Source organism: Perca fluviatilis, chromosome 20, assembly GCF_010015445.1.
Source record: "Perca fluviatilis chromosome 20, GENO_Pfluv_1.0, whole genome shotgun sequence".
Classification (NCBI taxonomy): Eukaryota; Metazoa; Chordata; class Actinopteri; order Perciformes; family Percidae; genus Perca; species Perca fluviatilis.
In genome coordinates, this window is record NC_053131.1 from 15,983,623 (window position 1) to 16,002,034 (window position 18,412).

Genomic DNA, 18,412 nt, shown 5'->3' on the forward strand with positions numbered 1-18,412 from the left:
ATTTAATCCGTTATGCACTAATGTCTGGTTTATTCTCATACTTAGCTGACCCCAAACTGAGGACTGCAAATGGAGTAAACTGGTTGAAGTTCGTGCGTGTGAACTAAAGTTTAATATGCTGTTCTCTTTTCATCACTATCTTCAAAACCATCTGCATTTGTATCTCTACGCTTAACTTCATTTTTCTCTCACTCCCTCCCTTTGTGTGTTTTCGGGCGGGTGGAGGTGGGGAGGGAGTAGACGTTTTTTTGGGGGTGTTTGTTTTATTTTACTGGGAACTACACTGCTTCCTGACAACAGTCTGAAAACAGGCAAGAATGCCACATGACTCAATGACTCAACCCGGCAGCTCTCCCTTTCTCTCTCCCTCTCTTGACTGCACGCGCGCACACACATGCACGCACGCACGCACGCACGCACGCACCCCCCCCATACACACACAGATAACAGCCAACTTATAAACAGAACTCACAAGATGCCAACCTACAAAACCGCACACACTGCATGCCAACCTCTGATAACAGCAAATAAAAGTACATCCATATCTACACCTCACACGGTCTGCATTCAGAACATACCACTACACTTCTGTCTCGCTCACTCAAGACTCTAGCGCTTCCACAATAAATATAAGGGCTCTCAGAGGACTGCCCTCTGACAGTAAAACAGTGATGATTGCAAATGCAAGGCGGACTGGCGAGGCCCGCAGCATCTATTATAGAGCAAAAGGGCCCCAAGTCTCTCTGTCTGCCTCTCTGACTGGCTGGCTGGTTGGTTGGCAGTGCATCAGTACTACTACTGCTGTTGCTGCCATGGCCCGCCACAACAATCGCTGGCTTGGCTCCTGAAAGCCAGCTCCTGGACCAATGCCAGCAGCCTGTTTGCTCTACACCATTAATTTATGTTCACTGGAGATGGTGCAAGGTTGTAGAGAAGCTCTACAGCATAACTGCCCCGCTCGCCTGCCAAGCTACAGTAACAGCAAAGTGGGTGAGGGGAGTCAGAAGGAGCGAGGAATGAATGGAGTGATGAGGGTGAGAAAGGAGCCCTGGAGGATATGTGAGATATAGGCATCTGATTGTACCAAGCTCCATGAGGCTAAATAGCAATCACTCCCACACAATCCCAATGCACCTCCAGACTTAGCAGATCGACCAGCAAAAAAGGAGATGTTTTTAGGGGAACGTTTCCAAATGCTATCACGCATAATTATATTTAGGTATCACTTTTATCCGATAAAGAAAATAAAACTGTGTTCACTATCTCTAAAAGACTCCCGAACGAGGATCAACTCAATGATCAATCTTTTGGAATTTGCCAACAGTTATATACACAAACTGTGTGTGTACTCTGTTGTGGACCTGGTCTCATTTGTTGCCTGCAGCCATAGAGATGGGCCTATTTAATCGTCAGATCGAGTTCATGGCTTCTTTTTCCACCACACGGCTGCCCCTCCACTTTCAAGAAAAGGAATACGATCCCTGCATCCTTACAGCGGGGGCCTCGTCTCCTCTCAGTCCCTCCCTCGCTCTCATTTCCGTCGATCTCTCCTTCTCCTGCCATACTCCATAGGGCCCAGCAGCTATCCCTTTCTCACTACACGCTAACCTGTCTGGCCTCGTATCCTCTTCACTCCACCTCTTTCTCTTCTCCTCTCCTCTCCTCTCGTCCCCCCTCTTTCAAAGTTTCCGCTCAAGCTTTAAGCCAGGTCCTAGAGGGCAGGAATTTGGCCTGGTTTATCAGACCAGTCTGTTGGCTTTGTTGTGGTAACTGCGTGCTCAGGGGCACCCAGCTCTGTTCTGCTCTGCTCTCCAGCATGCCTGATGTCAACACACAGCCATGCTCACTACTTGCTCTCAAAGAAATCTCTAAAACATATTGTTGCAATGACTATAGCTGAGCCAAAAAGATCATCCTCCTACAAAGGATTTTGTTCCTAGTAAAATTCAATAAAAAACTTTAATTTTTCAACTCTTTGGGAGATTTGTTTTGTGATTCGGTACAAATGAACCTACCGTTCTTTTATCCTCTATGATGTTGCTAGTTGGGAGCGTGAGGTAATTGGTCTCCTGCCTTTGCGAGGGACTTTTAGGGCCTATAAGCAGATCATTAGAGGCCTGGTGGGCCTGTCAAAGCAGTAGACCCACCCACTTTGCCTGCATTCGACAACCTCATATCCTCACCACTTGTCACTGTTGCCAGTCATAAAGTCACTGGGAGCACATGCTATAGCTGAAGTGTAGTGAACCTACTAAGCCTCTGAATAAACACTGGCACTGGTTTAATGACGTATGCACACATTGTAAAAAGGCAATTATTTTTTACACTGACTTACTGAATTTGAGTTGGCCTAAGAAAACCTCTAGCATGGGTGGAATAAAAAAGGACACCACCAAATGCACACAAAAAAATGTTTTATACCCTTTTCAGGTCCTATCATTTCCTACGGGGGAGAAAAATAGTTTCTGTGCTTTCAAAATTACCATAAATACCTCCTGACATGTGGCTTTGTTTTTCCTTAGGATTTATATATATATATATAAATGTTCTGTATCAAATGTGTCTAGGTTGTTAGACACTATTCAGGCATACTGAAGCTTACAGGCCACTTACAAAAAATAAATGCTGGGAAAGCACAGGGGGCAAGACAGTAAAGCACTTACAACCTAGAGCCTGTTGATAAAGTCTGTTGGGAAAAGGACTTTATATTAACATACAGGGTCTCTTTAAGTTTATCCTCTTTCTCTATTGTGTTCTGCTGACTTTGTTTAACTTCCCAAGTCAATGTAAAGTGGTGCTGATCTTCAATTGAAATAGAAACAGATTAATTTGTGGAGAGATGGACAGACTGAGGGACTGATTTGCTCTTCAAATAGAAGCTTCTTAGAGTTTCCACTTGACGGTTATCCCTTTCATTGTGCATTAACTTAATGAGCATAAGTATTCAAATACACAACCACAACCTCTTTTAGCTCTCTCTTTCTAGTCTCTCCCTCTGTCTCTTTAAGACTCTGCATTCTCGAGAGAAAGGCCAGTACATTCTAATAGCGAGCCTCAGGACACAACAACAAGAGCACAACCACTTACAGAGGACAAACAAGAAACCCCCGGGGCCAGCTATGGAATGTCAAGCCAATTTGGAAGATATCATAGGACATTTGTAATGTCAATTTTTGTTTTCAGGTCAAAAATCAAAGGCAAACATGGTGGGTAACATTTGTCCATTACAGTGTGGGCAGGAACACCCCTTCCCCCACCAAAAAACAGCTGCAGGGGACACTTCCTGTTTGCTAATGATGCTAAATGTGCTCAAGTCAACCATGTCAAATTTTCTCTCCCTCTGAATGGACAGCTGGGGTGGAAGGAAGGATTTTCTCTTCTCTCGTCCACTGTCTCCCTGTTCCTCTATCCTCTGCCAGTGAGAGAAGCTCTTAGGCCCACGACAGACAGACACTTCACATCATGTCCCTGTCAGTGAGACGGAGGAGCATAGCTGATGGTAACCATAGGTGCATTCATCTGAGATCACAAGTACTTCCATGGAACAAAGCCAGCCAAGCCCTGATCAGTCACCACCCCGTCCCTACCTGTTGTGTCTGTTCTCTTTTACTGAATTCCGTTTTTTGCCTCTCAGACATGCACGTCTTCTGAGCTCTCCTTTCATCTGAGGGTGCATGAGTCAAGGAGATATCTCCTGTCATTGCTCAACACCCAGGGGCGGCTGGCTGCACAGGGTTGTGTGGACTGACAAATGCCCTCAGGATCTTTCACTTTCTTAATGTTCCTCAAAGCAGAGTCGACATGCGAGGTGAAGTTAAAATGCCTTTGTGAAGTGCCGCCAAAAAAAAAAAAAGAAGAAGAGAAGAGAAAAGAAAAGAAGAGAAGGAGTGGTAAGGGAGGGATATAGCTTTTAGGCCTGGTTAATAGCAGCCAATCTTTAAGTGCATTCTTCCATCCTCTCCCTCTCTCTCCTTGTAGTGCTCTTAGGCTCAATCCTGCCCGGGGGCCGAGGTGACCTTTGACCTGGCTGGCCTGCCTAGCTACAGCCCTCTCGTTTGTTAGGGGCTTTATCCACTGACAAAGCAGGCAGGAAGTTGGCAGCCACCCAGCAGCCCCATGGGAGGATGACCATCAGCTAGCTCAGCTTACCGCTTATTACAGGATGGTGGGGAGCATGTGTGTTTGTGTGTGTGTATGTGTCTGTCTGTGCACTGCCGTGTGTGCCCTTGTCCTTGTATATACTGTATGCGAGCGTGCATGCATGCTTGTTTATAACTTGTGCATGCGCAACTGGATGCATGTTCGACTGTAGCTGCACAATTGTGCTTGCATGCACGTGTGTAAAAGAGCGACAAAATCAGAGATGTGGCTGACCTTTTTTTTTCGTGCCAGCAATTTTTTTTTTTACTATGCTAGCTAATGATACGCAAATAATAAGCCTGGAAGCTACGGACGTCCCTGTCTCCAAGCTAACCCGATCAGCTACGCATGTTAGCAACAATCAGGCAACCTTCCAGCCGCTGGACTCAGGGGACCCCAGCACACTCCAGTCTCTCTCTCTTTCTCTCTCTCTCATCCTCCTCTCTGCAGCGTGCTCATCAGAGCGCTCAGAGCAGCTCACTAAAACATTATATCATAAGACACTCCAGTTTCACTCTCGCCACTCCATAAAAGTCAGGTAATTCATACTTCATTTATATACCTTCCCATTAATAAAGCTGATGAACTTTTACTCCTTAAATCTAATGGGCCATTTTGCCGTGACTGCCAGCGCTTGCCGTTTTTTCGGTCTCTCTCTCTCTCTCTCTCTCTCTCTCTCTGCCTCTCCTCTTCCTTCTACTTCCTTGGAGAAAGCTAATCCACAGTCACTTGTCACGTACAGTGTTTTATGGGTGAAGAGAGAAAGAAAAGGATTTAGAGATTTTTGAAGCTTTTGACTGACCTCTGCCACAGACAAGCAGCGACACGTACCATATGGTGATTTGTTGTAGCTTTTGGTGGTTCTCTTTCTCTCTCTTTCTACCTGGGTCTCTTTCTGGGTGCAACACAGGGTCATTGACCTCTGGGCCTAAAGCAAGGCATGATGGCTCCCCAGCTCGGAGGCTGTTGACAAGCGTCTGTGTTCTTTTCAACAACTCGTTGAACCACCCCCCTACCCCTTCCCTTCTCAGGAATGTAACACAACCGCTCACTGAGGTAACCCAAGCCCCTCCCCTCTCCCATCCTTCATTTACAGAAAGAAAAAAGAGACAGAGATAGAAAGAGAGTGAAAGCAAGACCAACTGGGGGTGTTGGACAGCTGTCCCCCATCTCCCCCATCTAACTCTTGCTCCCTCTCTATTTCTCTTCCTCTCTTTAGATTTGCTTCTAGCCAACTGCCTGTGGAATAATTAATGATGCAATTGAGCAGAGGAGAGGACTCTGACCAGCAGGGGCTGTTCCAGAATGCCTGGGTAGCCGTTTTATGGAAGACCGGAAAATAGAAAGAGAGAAAGACATGGAGAGATAGATAGGCAGAGGAAGAGAAAGACATAAAACAGTCAGACACTGAGAGAAAGAGATTGTTAATAGTCTGTTCCCCAACAAGCCTGAACCCAGTCTTCCTCTCCGTTTTCGTCCCCTCTAGTCTAATCCCCCATCCCCATCCCCCTTCTCCTCTCCTCCATCCTGATGGCGGGATTGGGGGGCCTGACCTGTCTGGTGATTGATGGTAATGTCTCAGGAAGTCATTTTCCCCGACAGCACCCTGCCGCCTTTCACCAGGCCTGGTGCAGAGGTGAGCCCATCACATGGATGCTTTTAACTCTTTGCTCACTCGCCGCCCAGTTCTCTCTGACCCATCTATCTCACACAACCTCGTCCCCACACTAGCCTTCTCCCTGCACACTGCACCCAATGCCAACCACCAACCCTGAGCCCCCTACGTCTGGCACCATGACATGGATGAAAAAGTTGGTGAAGTAAGATGGTGAAAAAGTTTGCAGAGCAGTGAAAACAAGGGTATCTTGGCAAAAAAAAACACAGGCCATCTTGAAGTGGATCTGCCAAGTGGACCCTAATTCAGGTTGCTGGGGATGGATCCCCACGACTCCATTACTGTCAGCGCTTACCACCTCCATTATGGCAATTAGGACGTGGTTCCAACACTAGGAATGCTTTGCTATGCTCTGGAATTGCTAACATCTGCTGTATCTCCGCTCTGTGTGTCAGAGTAGAGTTGTCTTTTCTTAAACACACATCTTTTTACAGTCACACTCTCCACTCTCTCTCCTCTTTCTTCCTCCTGTTTCTTCGACACTGCTCTCCACATTTATTTTCTTAATTCGACTCAAACTGTGCCTTGAAGAGATCCCTCTCTGTTTTAATCCAAATAACCTAAAATGATCCGTGAAGAGCCTCGCGGTTCCCGTTTTTTAATAGGCTTCATTAGTTTTTAATATCTAGCCAAGGAACGGAGGGGAAAATGGCATGGAGATAATCAATGGAAAGGGGCTGGTAGCCTATTAATCTCCCCCAAAGGATTGTGGGTTAATACACGCTCTTGCATAGGCAAACATGGCTGTGTGGTGAACACATCTGTCTGCCTGGATGGGCTACTTAATGAAACAGCCAGCGTTTGGCTGCTGAGATGGATGTCGTTCCCCCAGTGAAAAATGAGTTCTCTCTCCCACTACGCTGAGCCACACATGATAGGGCTCCATTCAATTCGCTGGAGACCTGACTGTGTCCCTGTGTGAGAGCAGCTTAAACAATGAGGGTGCCGGGCAGGACAGGCAACGCATGGCCACTAGAGCAAGTCTTCATGGAGATCATATCAGGGAATCCTAATGTGAACAAGAGGCTGGCTGATCTGGGAATGAGAGAAGACAGAGAAAGACTAGAAGGGTAGTAGTACAGTAGGCAGATAAAGAAGAACAAGGGAGGATAGACATTAAGGCTGAGCCACCTGGGATAGATAAGCAGGCTCAATGTGTTTGAGTGACAGTGTTTGTGTGTGAAAACTTTGGTGTGTGTACCAGATTGTACACATATGTGTGTGTGTGTGTGTGTGTGTGTGTGTGTGTGTGTGTGTGTGTGTGTGTGTGTGTGTGTGTGTGTGCATACATGTACAAGCATTCTTGCCTATCTGCCAATACGTGAATGTGTGTGTGTGTGTGTATGTGTATGTGTGTGTGTGTGTGTGTGTGTGTATGTATATATGTGAGTGTGTGTATTCTGACAGTGTCGGAGGTGACCCCTGGTCAGGGAGTCCTGTAACAGGAGCTCACCTCCGGTTCTGCGAGCTCTCCTCTCAGTGTGCTAAACAGCCACCTGAAGACAGGATTAGCCATTGTGACCCGGCCCCAGAGGTAACCGAGATACACCTCCGGGGACAGACATGAAACACACACTGTCACGTGTTTGCAGAGGCACAGCCAGGTGGGAGGAGAGAGACACAGAGGAAGATAGAGGTTAAAAAAACCTGTAAAATGGAGACCGGACGGGACAGGTGGCGGCGGGGATTGAAAGAGCAAACAGGACACCTATAAGAGGATGAATGCAAGTCGGATACAGTATAAGGTTGAGCAAGCTAAGGGGAAGGTGTCAGCGGTGTTTGCTGTTGTCTAGTAAAAACAAAGAATCAGAGCATAAGAGGATTGGGCGACCTAACTAGGTCTGAGATTTGTGCCTGCATGGAAATTGATGCCTGTCAGCCTGTCTATGACTCAACTCTGACAGCGTGCATGCATGTGTGTTTCCATGTGCACATATAAGTGTGCATGCTGTGCTGTGACAAATGAGCTGTGCTTAATTTGCAACTGATTATGCGGGCTGCTGGTGCCCTAAACCCCTTTGAACTTGTAATTGCCCCTGGTTTCAGTAATGAACATTAAGGAGGATTCAGAAATGTGTGGCTAATTACACATTTGCCCCCCTTTTTCATTTCTTCATCTTTATGCTGGATGAGAAAGGGGTAAAGGAGGAGCAGGAGTAGTAGGAGGATGAGAGCCAAGGAGGAGGTTCTGGGTTGGGAGGCATACACTGCTGTTGTCGCCCTCTTTATCTAAATAATTGTACAAGCTGGTTTATGGGCTTTAGAGAGGTGCTTTGTGTGTCAGTCGCTGCAGCCCTGGGGATATGGGGGACTAGCTTTCTTCATAATCACTATTCAGAGAGATTCACATCTGGAGCCAAGGCCTGCTCTACTTAGATTTGGATTTATATATCTTTATTTTTTCTTTTTATTTGATTTTCTTTCTTTGATTCTCTTCTTCCTCTATCCCTCTGCTTTTTCTTATCAGCATGTGGTACAGCTATTTTTGATACAGAGGTTGCTATCTTTCACACATGCTCATTTGTATAGCCTTACATGATCTTAGGGGGAGGTGGCTGCAGAGAAACGTGGTTGGCTCCATTTGAAGAACAGACACTAACAACATACAGCTCAATATATATGCTAGGCAGAACTGCTGAAGCAATGGAGCATTCTGGGTAAATGGCTGCGGTGCAGGGAGGGTCCACTGAGGCTAGTGGAGGGGGAAGAGTTGGGGCAAGGAGCAACAAATTGACCCGCTCAGCCTCGGTCTTTGATGTGGACTTGGCGCTCTCTTAAAAACCAGTCCATATGTTCAGAGAGGGAAAGGGAGAGGATATCAATGGGGGAAAAATGAAAAGGTGAGGAAGTGGGGGGGGGAAAGGTGAGAACAAGAGACATGGCTCCCAGTTATAAGGACCCCACTGTGCAAGAATCCCACTGCCTGCCCCTGGACTGAGAGCTGGCCAAAACAAAAGCATGCATTTGAGAGGGGTAGGAAGGGAGGGGAGAAAAATCACACAAAATGGCAGGAGTGGGATTTGGTGCAGCCACGGTCCCATGACAAACCAAACAGTGAAACACACAGTCTGTTTTTGATTTCTACTCAATGCCTCCATCCCTCAACCTTTTCTCTTTCCTTGCCTCCCTCCCTTTTTAGCCTGGTTTGCCGTTTCAACGCTCGTGCTGCTCCTTTTCCCTTTTGCATTATTCTTCTGTTGGTGTGAGATGAATATCAAAGCGATGCTGGGGCAGCTTGGAGGCCTGCAGCAGAATCTCATTGGCCTCAATGGTCCCCAGCATGCAGCAGCCACCGTTCCGTTGCAGCTATTGCCACAACCCCGCAATCAACCGTGGGGGGGATGAGGCTAGCCTGCAGGGCGGTACCCCTGGAAGGGTAAGGGGTAATTTAAGGAAACTCGCTCTAAGATGTGAAACCAAAATCCTTTTATACATTTTGTTATGAGTAAGATAACCCTAAAAGTGTAGAAAAGGGAAAACGGCACAGAATCAGCTACCACCATCTTAATAGCCTTGGTTTTCCACCGGGGGCATGTACGCTATCACAGACTACCTTGCGGGGTCCTTTATTACACATGACGTCATTCAGCCCTATTCCCGTAGAGTCAGCTCAGCCAGGTCCTAGCCGACAGATCAGTGTTATGACTACAGCAGGAGAGGACTGCGCTGCTGTGCTGAAAGCAGGGAGGCGTTGCCAGGCTGGGGCGTATAGGGCCTTAAAGAGGTCTCCTCAGCTTTGTGCATGTGTGTTCTTGGAGGAGACTCTCACTGTTTCAGAGCTGTGAGCTTATAAATCTGACTGCCCTCCACAGGCCTAGCCCTGTTTGCATTCTGCTGCGGTCATGGCACGTGCAGTCACCTCTGCAGGGGTCGGTCAAACTCATGCTGCGCTACCAGTCTTCCATGAGGACACCACTGTTGTAAAATGTCTTTTAATGAAATACACATACACTCTCCTCCTTTGTTTTCCCCTTGCTGTTGTCTTACTGGAGGATATGTTGCGGGTTACTCATTTTTTCATTGGCAAACACTGTGGAGATTCACACAGCTTAATCACCTCCACGCAGAGGGAACGTGTCATAAACAGTCCCTTAGCGAAACACTCATTTCTGCTACTTCATTAAACAACCTGTATTAAGATGCAAACAGCAGGAATGAAAATCAACCGGGAGGGAGGGAACATGAGGTAGAGGGAAGAGAAGTGTTGGGGTTATGCAGCTATCCCTGCATTTCCACATGCACAATAACACGATGCTCATCTTGTGGATGAACAAGCAAACATGTCTGCTCTTTTCACAAGCGCGCGCGCGCGCGCACGCACACACGCACACACACACACACACACACACACACACACACACACACACACACAGTATTGTATGTTAGGTTTATGTGCCATGCGTTATATGACGGTGGATTCCATGTGTTAGTTGGCTTTGAAGTGGAACTATGACAGATCTGGATTAGGGAGCAAAGTGTAAAGGTCGGATGTCGGAGCATGAAACGAATTAGGGCTTATTGCATTCTAATACAGCACAGCAACACTAAACCTCTGGAACGGCTACCTACTATGCTAAAGCACACTGTAAACAAGGCTTCAGCCACAGAGCTGTGACACACAAACACTGGTAAATTACCACAAAGCCGATCTGCAATGAGATGGCCAAGTTGATACGGCCCGTCATATAATTATACGGCCTGTGAAAATTGGTGGTCACTGGATCCCCCTTCTAAACTTTCTGTTTTCTGCTCTCGCGATCTACAAGAAATCATCTTGTTGACATGTAGGGGGTAATTTGTTTATGAGTTCTGACACTGAAGGTGAGATTCTTGTGTGAAATAAAATAATTTCTTGCAGGTTAGTGTCGGAGTGTCTGGGTTTGAGTGTCTGTCCGTGCCGTGGTAGCCCCTCTGTGGTGGCCCGGCTAGGGAAGAACAGATGGCAGGCTGAGGTGGCTTGTGTCTCTGTTTTCCAGGGTCGCTCAGCAGCCAACATTAGAACACAGTGACTAGACAATAGCTAAGCACCAAACCTCGCCCCCACCAAAGATCTCCTTCAGAGTCATTATCAAAGACTTGCAATGAGTCCAGTGCTAAACACCACCAAACTACCCTGTCATATTGTCACTAACGCCTGTTTTGTAAACACACACGCACAAAGCAATGGGTGTTGTCACACAAGTAATGTGATGACTCTTTCCTGCGTCTCCCACTGATAGTCACACATTTGGGCAGCGGCAGTGAACCAAACTGTCGCCTGGGTTGCTACGGGTGACTGGAGAGCTGACTTTTGGGCTCCGAGGCAAACGAGCACATGACAGATTAGTGTGTGGGCCTCCTCCAGGCTTCCACCTCTGTGACCTTTAGGAGCCCCCTCTTTACCCCCCTCCTTACCCATGTTCTTACCCCTAACCCCCCCCCCCTTCACCCTCCTTCTGCTTTGTCTCCACCCTCTCTCTTCATCTAAACTCACACAAGCTAAGGAGGTAGAAAGCAAACAGATTTCCAACGTACATTACTGAAACATAGTTGCTTCTTCATAATAAATAAGTTATGTTAATAGTATAGTTAAGTTCATTTTACAAACAAATGAACAATGTAATCGCACAAGATGTAAGTGAACTAACTAACTAAGCATGATTTTTTTTTTTTTTTTTATTGTGACATGTATACTGGAAAGCCAAAGTAGGCACCAGCAGCTATGGAATAAACATATTTCAGCAGTTTAGTGTAAAAGGAGAAAGGGCTTGGGTATTTCAAACTGTTTGCAGATGTGTGCCTCCACCAGTTAAATGCTACTTGTACTGGAACAACACACAAGGATTAGAAGGACTAGAGTAGCTTAAACAAAACTGGGGATCCTACAGAGCTGACTGTTTAGTCTACTCAAACAACATGCCCCTCTCGTTTTGAGGGATGGACTTGTACACTTGTTTATCGTATGGGACAAATATCCGTTGCCAGGGTTTGGCCTTGCCTGCGCCCATGTCTTGTGAATGACCCTTAGCTGGCTCTTTTATGTGCATCTATAAAGGGCGGTCGAGAGAACGGCAAGGAGGGCTCGACCTGACGATGACACCCTGTTGTCATGGAGACTAATGCTATGTTGGGCTGGGATTGGGAGAGGAGGTGGAGGTGGTGGTGGTGGTGGGGGGGGGGGTAGCCACTGCCAGTAATGTCTAATGATGTTTGCAGCACAATGCACTCATCTCCTCACAAAGTGTGCTGTGTCCCCACTCTGGTTAACGCCTGTATTAACAGGGCATCTTTTCAGCTCCGCTGTGAGCGTTCTTCCAGGTATAACGTTCATTTTATTAATTCAGTCAAAAAGCTGTTTATGTGAGTCAATACTCACATTGGCGTTACACTTACAGTAGGAGGATACAAGACAATCATGTTTTGTACTAATTACTATATCTACAAAAGCATCCAATCATTCATATCTCATCTGAACACACAGTTCTACTACTCGCAGTCCAAGGACTTTCCAAATGACCATGGGGTATATCACTTCCCTTTCAAGGAGCCCAGGGGACCAATACACCTGGCTTAGCAGCTTAACAGAATTTCCCCAAACACCCAGGCCAAAGGGTGGCCCGGCACAAAACCTGAGACGCTTGATGCTTGAGAGGGCTACCTACTTACTCATCTGACTGACCACTCTCCCCCTCTCTTTCACTCAATCCCTCCCTCCCTCCTTTTTAAGTAACACATGCACACGTGTGCCAACCCCTCAACTGGCCTGGTTTGCTCCTGAGGTCCCCTATTTATTTTCATAGGTGTTTGAGGGTTTACACTAGTCAAAAGACAAGGCCATAGCCCAGAGTGGTATCTTTGTATCGGAGTGCTTCCTGTTTTCATTGCGAGGCCGACCCTTGTCTTTACAGGGGTGAGTAAGGGCTAGCAGGGGGCTAGCAGGGGGTAAGAGTAAAGGAAGGCCAGGGGCGCCAAGGGGCTAATTGTAAATTTTTAGAGTTTGCTTTGGCCCAAAAAAAAAAAAAGGGCATTGCCTTGAGCGACAATAAGAAAAGAACTAACCTCTCCTACTATCTTTTATTCCCTCTAACTACCTATCCTCTTCTTGTCCTGAATTTTGTAGACCATGTTTTTGAAGTGCAGTAAAACATTTTACCCCTAACAGTGAAGTTTACCTTTCTGATAACATAATCTCCCTGTAGTATTGAAAAGCCTATACCAACAGTCTGGGATTTTCCTTCCCCTAATGTGGCTGGAAGACATCCAGAAACTCCTGGGGAGGGAGGGGGGTATTAGAGAGAGAGAGAGAGAGAGAGAGAGAGAGAGAGAGAGAGAGGGATGATAGAAGGAGCGAGTGGAGAGACTGCCTGACCCTCTTCTGCCAGCTAACACCAGCTGATCTGTCCTGCCGTTTGCCAATTACATATGGGGCATTTAAGGTTGCCAGCTCACGTGCTCTCTAATGCATGTCCATATGGGCTCAATGTAAAATACGTCAGAGTTATCACAGCTTCTCCACAGAGTAATTGTGGAATCTTTGCATATTTTGTGAGATCTCTATGGCACCAACGCTGTATTTTCCCCTCAGCTGGAATGTTGGCATGGTAGGGTTGATGGTAACTTTCTATATGTGAATGTCAAGAAGACCATCTTGTGATTTCTCCCAAGAGAGTGCGAGGTCAGAGTGAAGCAAGGGAGGGTGGGAGGGGAGAGGGAGAGGGCAATTTTGTTATACTGAATCCAAAAGCCAACAGTTGTTACTATTGGCCTGTGTTGTTTTTCAGTGTGTGAGGGGGGGTCCTGTCCTTTTGAGCTTTTCAGAAGATGTGACAATAGCTGGATGTTGAGAACATATGTAGAGAGACCCCTGCGGCTCATAGAAGAGGAGCTCCATGCTGGCCCCGCAGTTTGAGGAAAATACAAGGCCGCTCCTTTCACTCCTCACCCCTCAGTTAATGAATGCATGAATGGCAGAATGCCGCTATAGGCCATTCAGGGGCCAAAGTCCCCAAGAATTCACCCTTGCACAAATGCATCCAGCACTGGCAAATACATTTGCTTAACAAATTAAGAGAATGGCTAATGTGTGTGTGTGTGAGAGAGTTTATGGGTGGGAGAATTGGATTGTGAGAAGGGGGATAATTCAATTAGTCCTCTTCCTCAGTAGAGGAATGAAGGCAGGTTAAAAGGGAGGGATTATAATTTGTACAAGACTGGCCAGGGCTTTACACAAAAGAAACAAATAAAGATTGGAGAGAACATCTACAAGCAGGGGATGTGATAAAGGAGAGAGGGACAGAGGGCCTTGAAAGCTCTGCTCTATCTGAATTAACCAGCTCTCTGAAAAATGCGCCTGTGCCCAACATTGGGATCCCCCCCCACCACCCCCTTTCCTTTCCACTCTTTGAATTCAATTTTAAAACAATTCTAAAGAAAATTGTTGGCAACTCTTCCAAAAAGCTCTGTATGTGAAATTCTGTCTTTCTCTCAGCATCTTTTGCAGAGGGGAGCATTGAAGCTGTGTGAGGCCAGGAAAGATGCCAAATCATGAGGAAATATTTAGTCTTAACTTACATAAGGTGTATTTAAATTTCACTTTAATAAAACATTTTGCCTTTGTCATTTGTCCCTTTTAAACACAAACAAGGCATCCTACTCCCTCCCCCCACCCTCAGCATCTGATTAAAGCCTGGTCTGGACGGTTTGGTGAGAAGTCTCCAGTCAGGGAACGATGGAGCTGTGAACAGCTGTGAAGTCATTTTGATAATGATGAGAATAATAAGCATGCAGACTAGCGTGGTGGAGCCGCTAAGGCCTGCGAGGCTCAGGGCTTTGCTGTTGCAGCTTCACTGCTCCTGAATAGATAAAAGTGATTAAAGCACTCCTGATTATCCCTGACCAATATGTAATGGATTTACAGCCCTTTCAATTAGGCCGTATTTGCTGGCCACACATTACTTGGGCATTTGGTTAGGTAATCAGGGTAGAAGGGCTTTGGGCAGGGGTATAGGGAGGGGGGGGGGGGGTTCCAGGGTGCACAGGGGCTACCTGACCCTCCTCTTAAATGTGTGTCATGAAGAGTGGAAGAGCAGGTAGAAGCAAATGCAGGGGACTGCAGGGAACAGGAAGTTGAAGAAATAACTTTTTACTACTGATCATAGGAAAACAAAGACAAGGATCAATCGAAGACTAAACTGAAAACCAGAGGACTTAAATACAAACTACTCTGATGAGGGGATGACGGGCAGGTGGAGAGATGGAGCGAGAAGCTCAGGTGAGAGGAATGAGGTCATTAGTCAGGAAAACAGGCAGGGAGCTGACTGTCTGGAAACAACTCTGGGAGCATGAGGGCGAATGAGGCTGATTGAGAGCAGGTGTGTAGATGGGCAAAGGAGGGAAACGCAGGACAGAAACACAGGAGGAAAACCACAGCAAACTGAAAACCCCAAACTCAGTCCAGTCTTCATAAAAAGTCTGAGGGCATCCGGACACAGAGACAGACTGACAATGTGTGGATGACCCATAAGGCTAAAGCTCTAAACTACATCTCTTCTACTCACTCTCTCTCTTTTATTTCACTTCACCCTTCCCCCTACATTGTCCCTCCATCTCGCTGGGACAGGGAGCCACGTGCTCAGTGAGCAGCTTATGTGTCATGGCGTGGCCACCTCCTCCTGAAATCTGACCTGTGTAGCAAAATCAATACAGCCTGATGTTCTGATAATGTCCTGACATTAGTGGGGGGGGGGGCGACATGTGGTCCATCCCCTTATACATGACACACAGACAGGACAGAAAAGCCGACTTGTCACATACAGAAAACAGCTAAGCTAAGAGTATTCCATCATTTTACGGGTATGTTTGAATTACTGTGGCATAAGAATATTTAATCCAAGCCATGAAGTAAATGAGCCAATGTCAGAGCTGTCTGACTGAACTGTTTGGCAAACAAACAATTTCCTCTCAAGCTATGGAGGAGAAATATATTAGCATGTGCCATCTCAACGTCAATCATAACCTAGAATGTCACCAAGTCAACTAGATTATAAAATGTGAAACTGATCAAGAGGCGAATAGATTAAGTATTTCGCTCATTCCAATGAAAAAAACTGCAAGTTACAGCTGCCGCGCTAGAAATGTGTACCCATAACATCAATACACCTACACAAGAGTTACTGTAAAAATAACAAAATACGTTTGATTTCAAGTGATCAGATTTCAAAAATCTGTGCACTCAATATAAATCTTTACCCTCCTTAACGCTCGCAATCATCCCTCCAGTAACTAGCACTCCTTCTCTTAATCTGCCCCAGAAAAAAAACATTCTCCTTCAGGCCAAACAAACAGTGCATCTCATATTGGAGTAAATGTGATGGATTGTTGGGCCATCTCCCTCTTACTCAGAGTGTGCTGAGCAGAGTAAACAGTCCAAACTGATTAGATTGACCTGGTCACTGTGTCCTTCTGACAGGTGGCTGACAGGTGAGCATTGCAGCGCATCCGTCACTCAACAACTGTGTGACAGGTGTGTATGAGTGTGTGTGTGTTTCTACCTGGGTTGCTTTCATACATGTGTATCTCCAAAAAGTAATGGCTGTGCTTACTGTGAGATGCTGGAACAGCCACGCCCTCATGATGTTAGTGGCCACCTTGGGGAAAATGCCACGCTTTTTCTGCCTCTTCTTATCTTTGTCCGGATCATCGTCATCCCCTGTGCCAGGCGATGCAACGCTGTTGTCTAAGCCATCTCCTGGACGGAAACAAAACCCAGGGTTAAATAACATCCCACACAACACCACTGACTCAGAATACAATACAAAAATATATATATATATATATATATATATATATATATATATATATATATATATATATATATATATATATATATATAGACAGATCAAAAAATTCTCAGAGCTGAAACAGAAGTACAGACAGTCAAAGCTGAGTTTAAGGCTCATGAAAAACAGGCTGAGGCCTAGAGAATCGCCGCAGCAAAGCCAGTGTTGTAGTGTAGTGAAGATATTGAGGTAGGGGGATTTAGATGGCCTTAGAGGAAGGCCTGTACAGCGAGCGAGGGGTTTACACAGAGGCCTAGCAGAGTTGTTCTATACCCCAGAGCACGGGAGAGGGGAATAGGGGTTAATGACTCTAATGTTATGGTTGGACGCTGAAACGCTAGGTTCCCCATTCCAATTCTGCAGTAGGAAGAGGAGGAAAGTAAAAAATGGAGCAAAGGACAAAAAAAAAAAAAAAGGACAAGGAGCCTTCAAGTACAGTAGAGGCTAGGACTCATGCCATTAATTCAATTAAATTTGCATGCTTGACATAATGTAGAGCTTTTTTTTCATCTTTTGAAATGAGCCAAAGGGGACAGGACGGAGTTATGCAGACATATACAGTACATTCATAAATTCATGTTGCATGCACAGGCACACACTCGCATACAAACAAAACTCAAAGGAGTTGAGACGCATGAGTATTAAAGTAGGGATGTGATTTGGGGTGGTTTATTGTTGCACTTCGATGCAATAATGGACTCGTCTGCCTCCCCCACCCCAGCCCAAGCCCCGACTCTCTTAGTTCTCCTCTCTCACTCCCTTCCCTCGCAGCCACCCCTCCCCATTCCGCCACAAGATTAGCATGACAGGCCAGCGGCGGCTTCGCCTGCATTAATGTCCATCAGCGTTTGATTTCAAGAGGAAAACATGCACATAACCCAGGCACGATTTCTCTTTTAAATCGAAGTTTCCATCTTTGTCCTTTGCCTTTTTCTTGTTCCTCTTCCCCAGCATTAATTGTGCATTAGCAAAAATGATTTACTTTTAACAGTCATAGTTATTTTTTCTTGCCCCCAGGCACAAATGCCTTGAAAGCCTTCCTTGAGGGCATCTAAATTATGTATCTGAAAAAGTCCTCCACTAAGGCAGAGAAGGACCCTGATGTTCTCAAAATTCAGACTCGCATGTCCTCCTGTTTTTGGGGAGGCGTCAATCACAACCACCTATACAAGCCTTAATCTCGCATAAATATTTGAACTAATAACATTAAAAAGGGGGAAAGAAAAAGGATCCGACTGGTAGCGTAATCAAATGCAAAATAAATGAAGAATACAGGGACAGCAGGGGCCCTCAGTTCTGACTACTTTCCCCACTTTCTTTTTCCTCCCCCTTGTTTTTCCCTCTCTTTTTTCTTCTCTCTCTCTGTCTTTCTTTTCTTTCTGTGCACAGTGTTTTCCTTCCACATCATTAGCGCAGAGCCACACGAAAGAGGAAAACAGAGAAGTGCCGACTTTGCGCTCCCTGTGTGAAGTTAAAGAAGCAACAGCCCCTCTGAAGGACATATGGGAATGGGGACACGGACTAGGGGTGTTGTAATTGTAGAATGGGCATTCATTAGTGGCAAATGCCGTAAATCCCAGGCTAAGTACGAATCCTTGTTCAGGAAAGCCTAAAACAATAAACTTTGGTCTGGCCATAGCCCTACCCTGACTGTGAGGGGCTTCCTGAGAAATGCGACCCAGACGGAAGTCAAGTCTAACTCCCCCAGTTTGCTTTCTCAACTTCAATAACAACAACTAGTGAGCTGTGAATTTTAACCACCCTCCCATTGTTGCTGTGC

At 46.0% G+C, this 18,412-nt stretch overlaps 1 protein-coding gene across 7 annotated transcripts in view; it reads right to left on the reverse strand.

Annotated features, from left to right (window-relative positions):
- meis2a (Meis homeobox 2a) overlaps nt 1–18,412 on the reverse strand; it is an 80,915-nt gene that overhangs the window by 30,844 nt on the left and 31,659 nt on the right. For 6 of the 7 annotated variants that reach the window (XM_039785879.1, XM_039785880.1, XM_039785874.1 and 3 more), the window contains exon 8: nt 16,396–16,541. In XM_039785879.1, coding sequence (XP_039641813.1) covers nt 16,396–16,541 — 146 coding nt within the window. The remainder of the gene's footprint in view (nt 1–16,395; nt 16,542–18,412) is intronic. The other variant, XM_039785876.1, reaches the window with a different exon arrangement.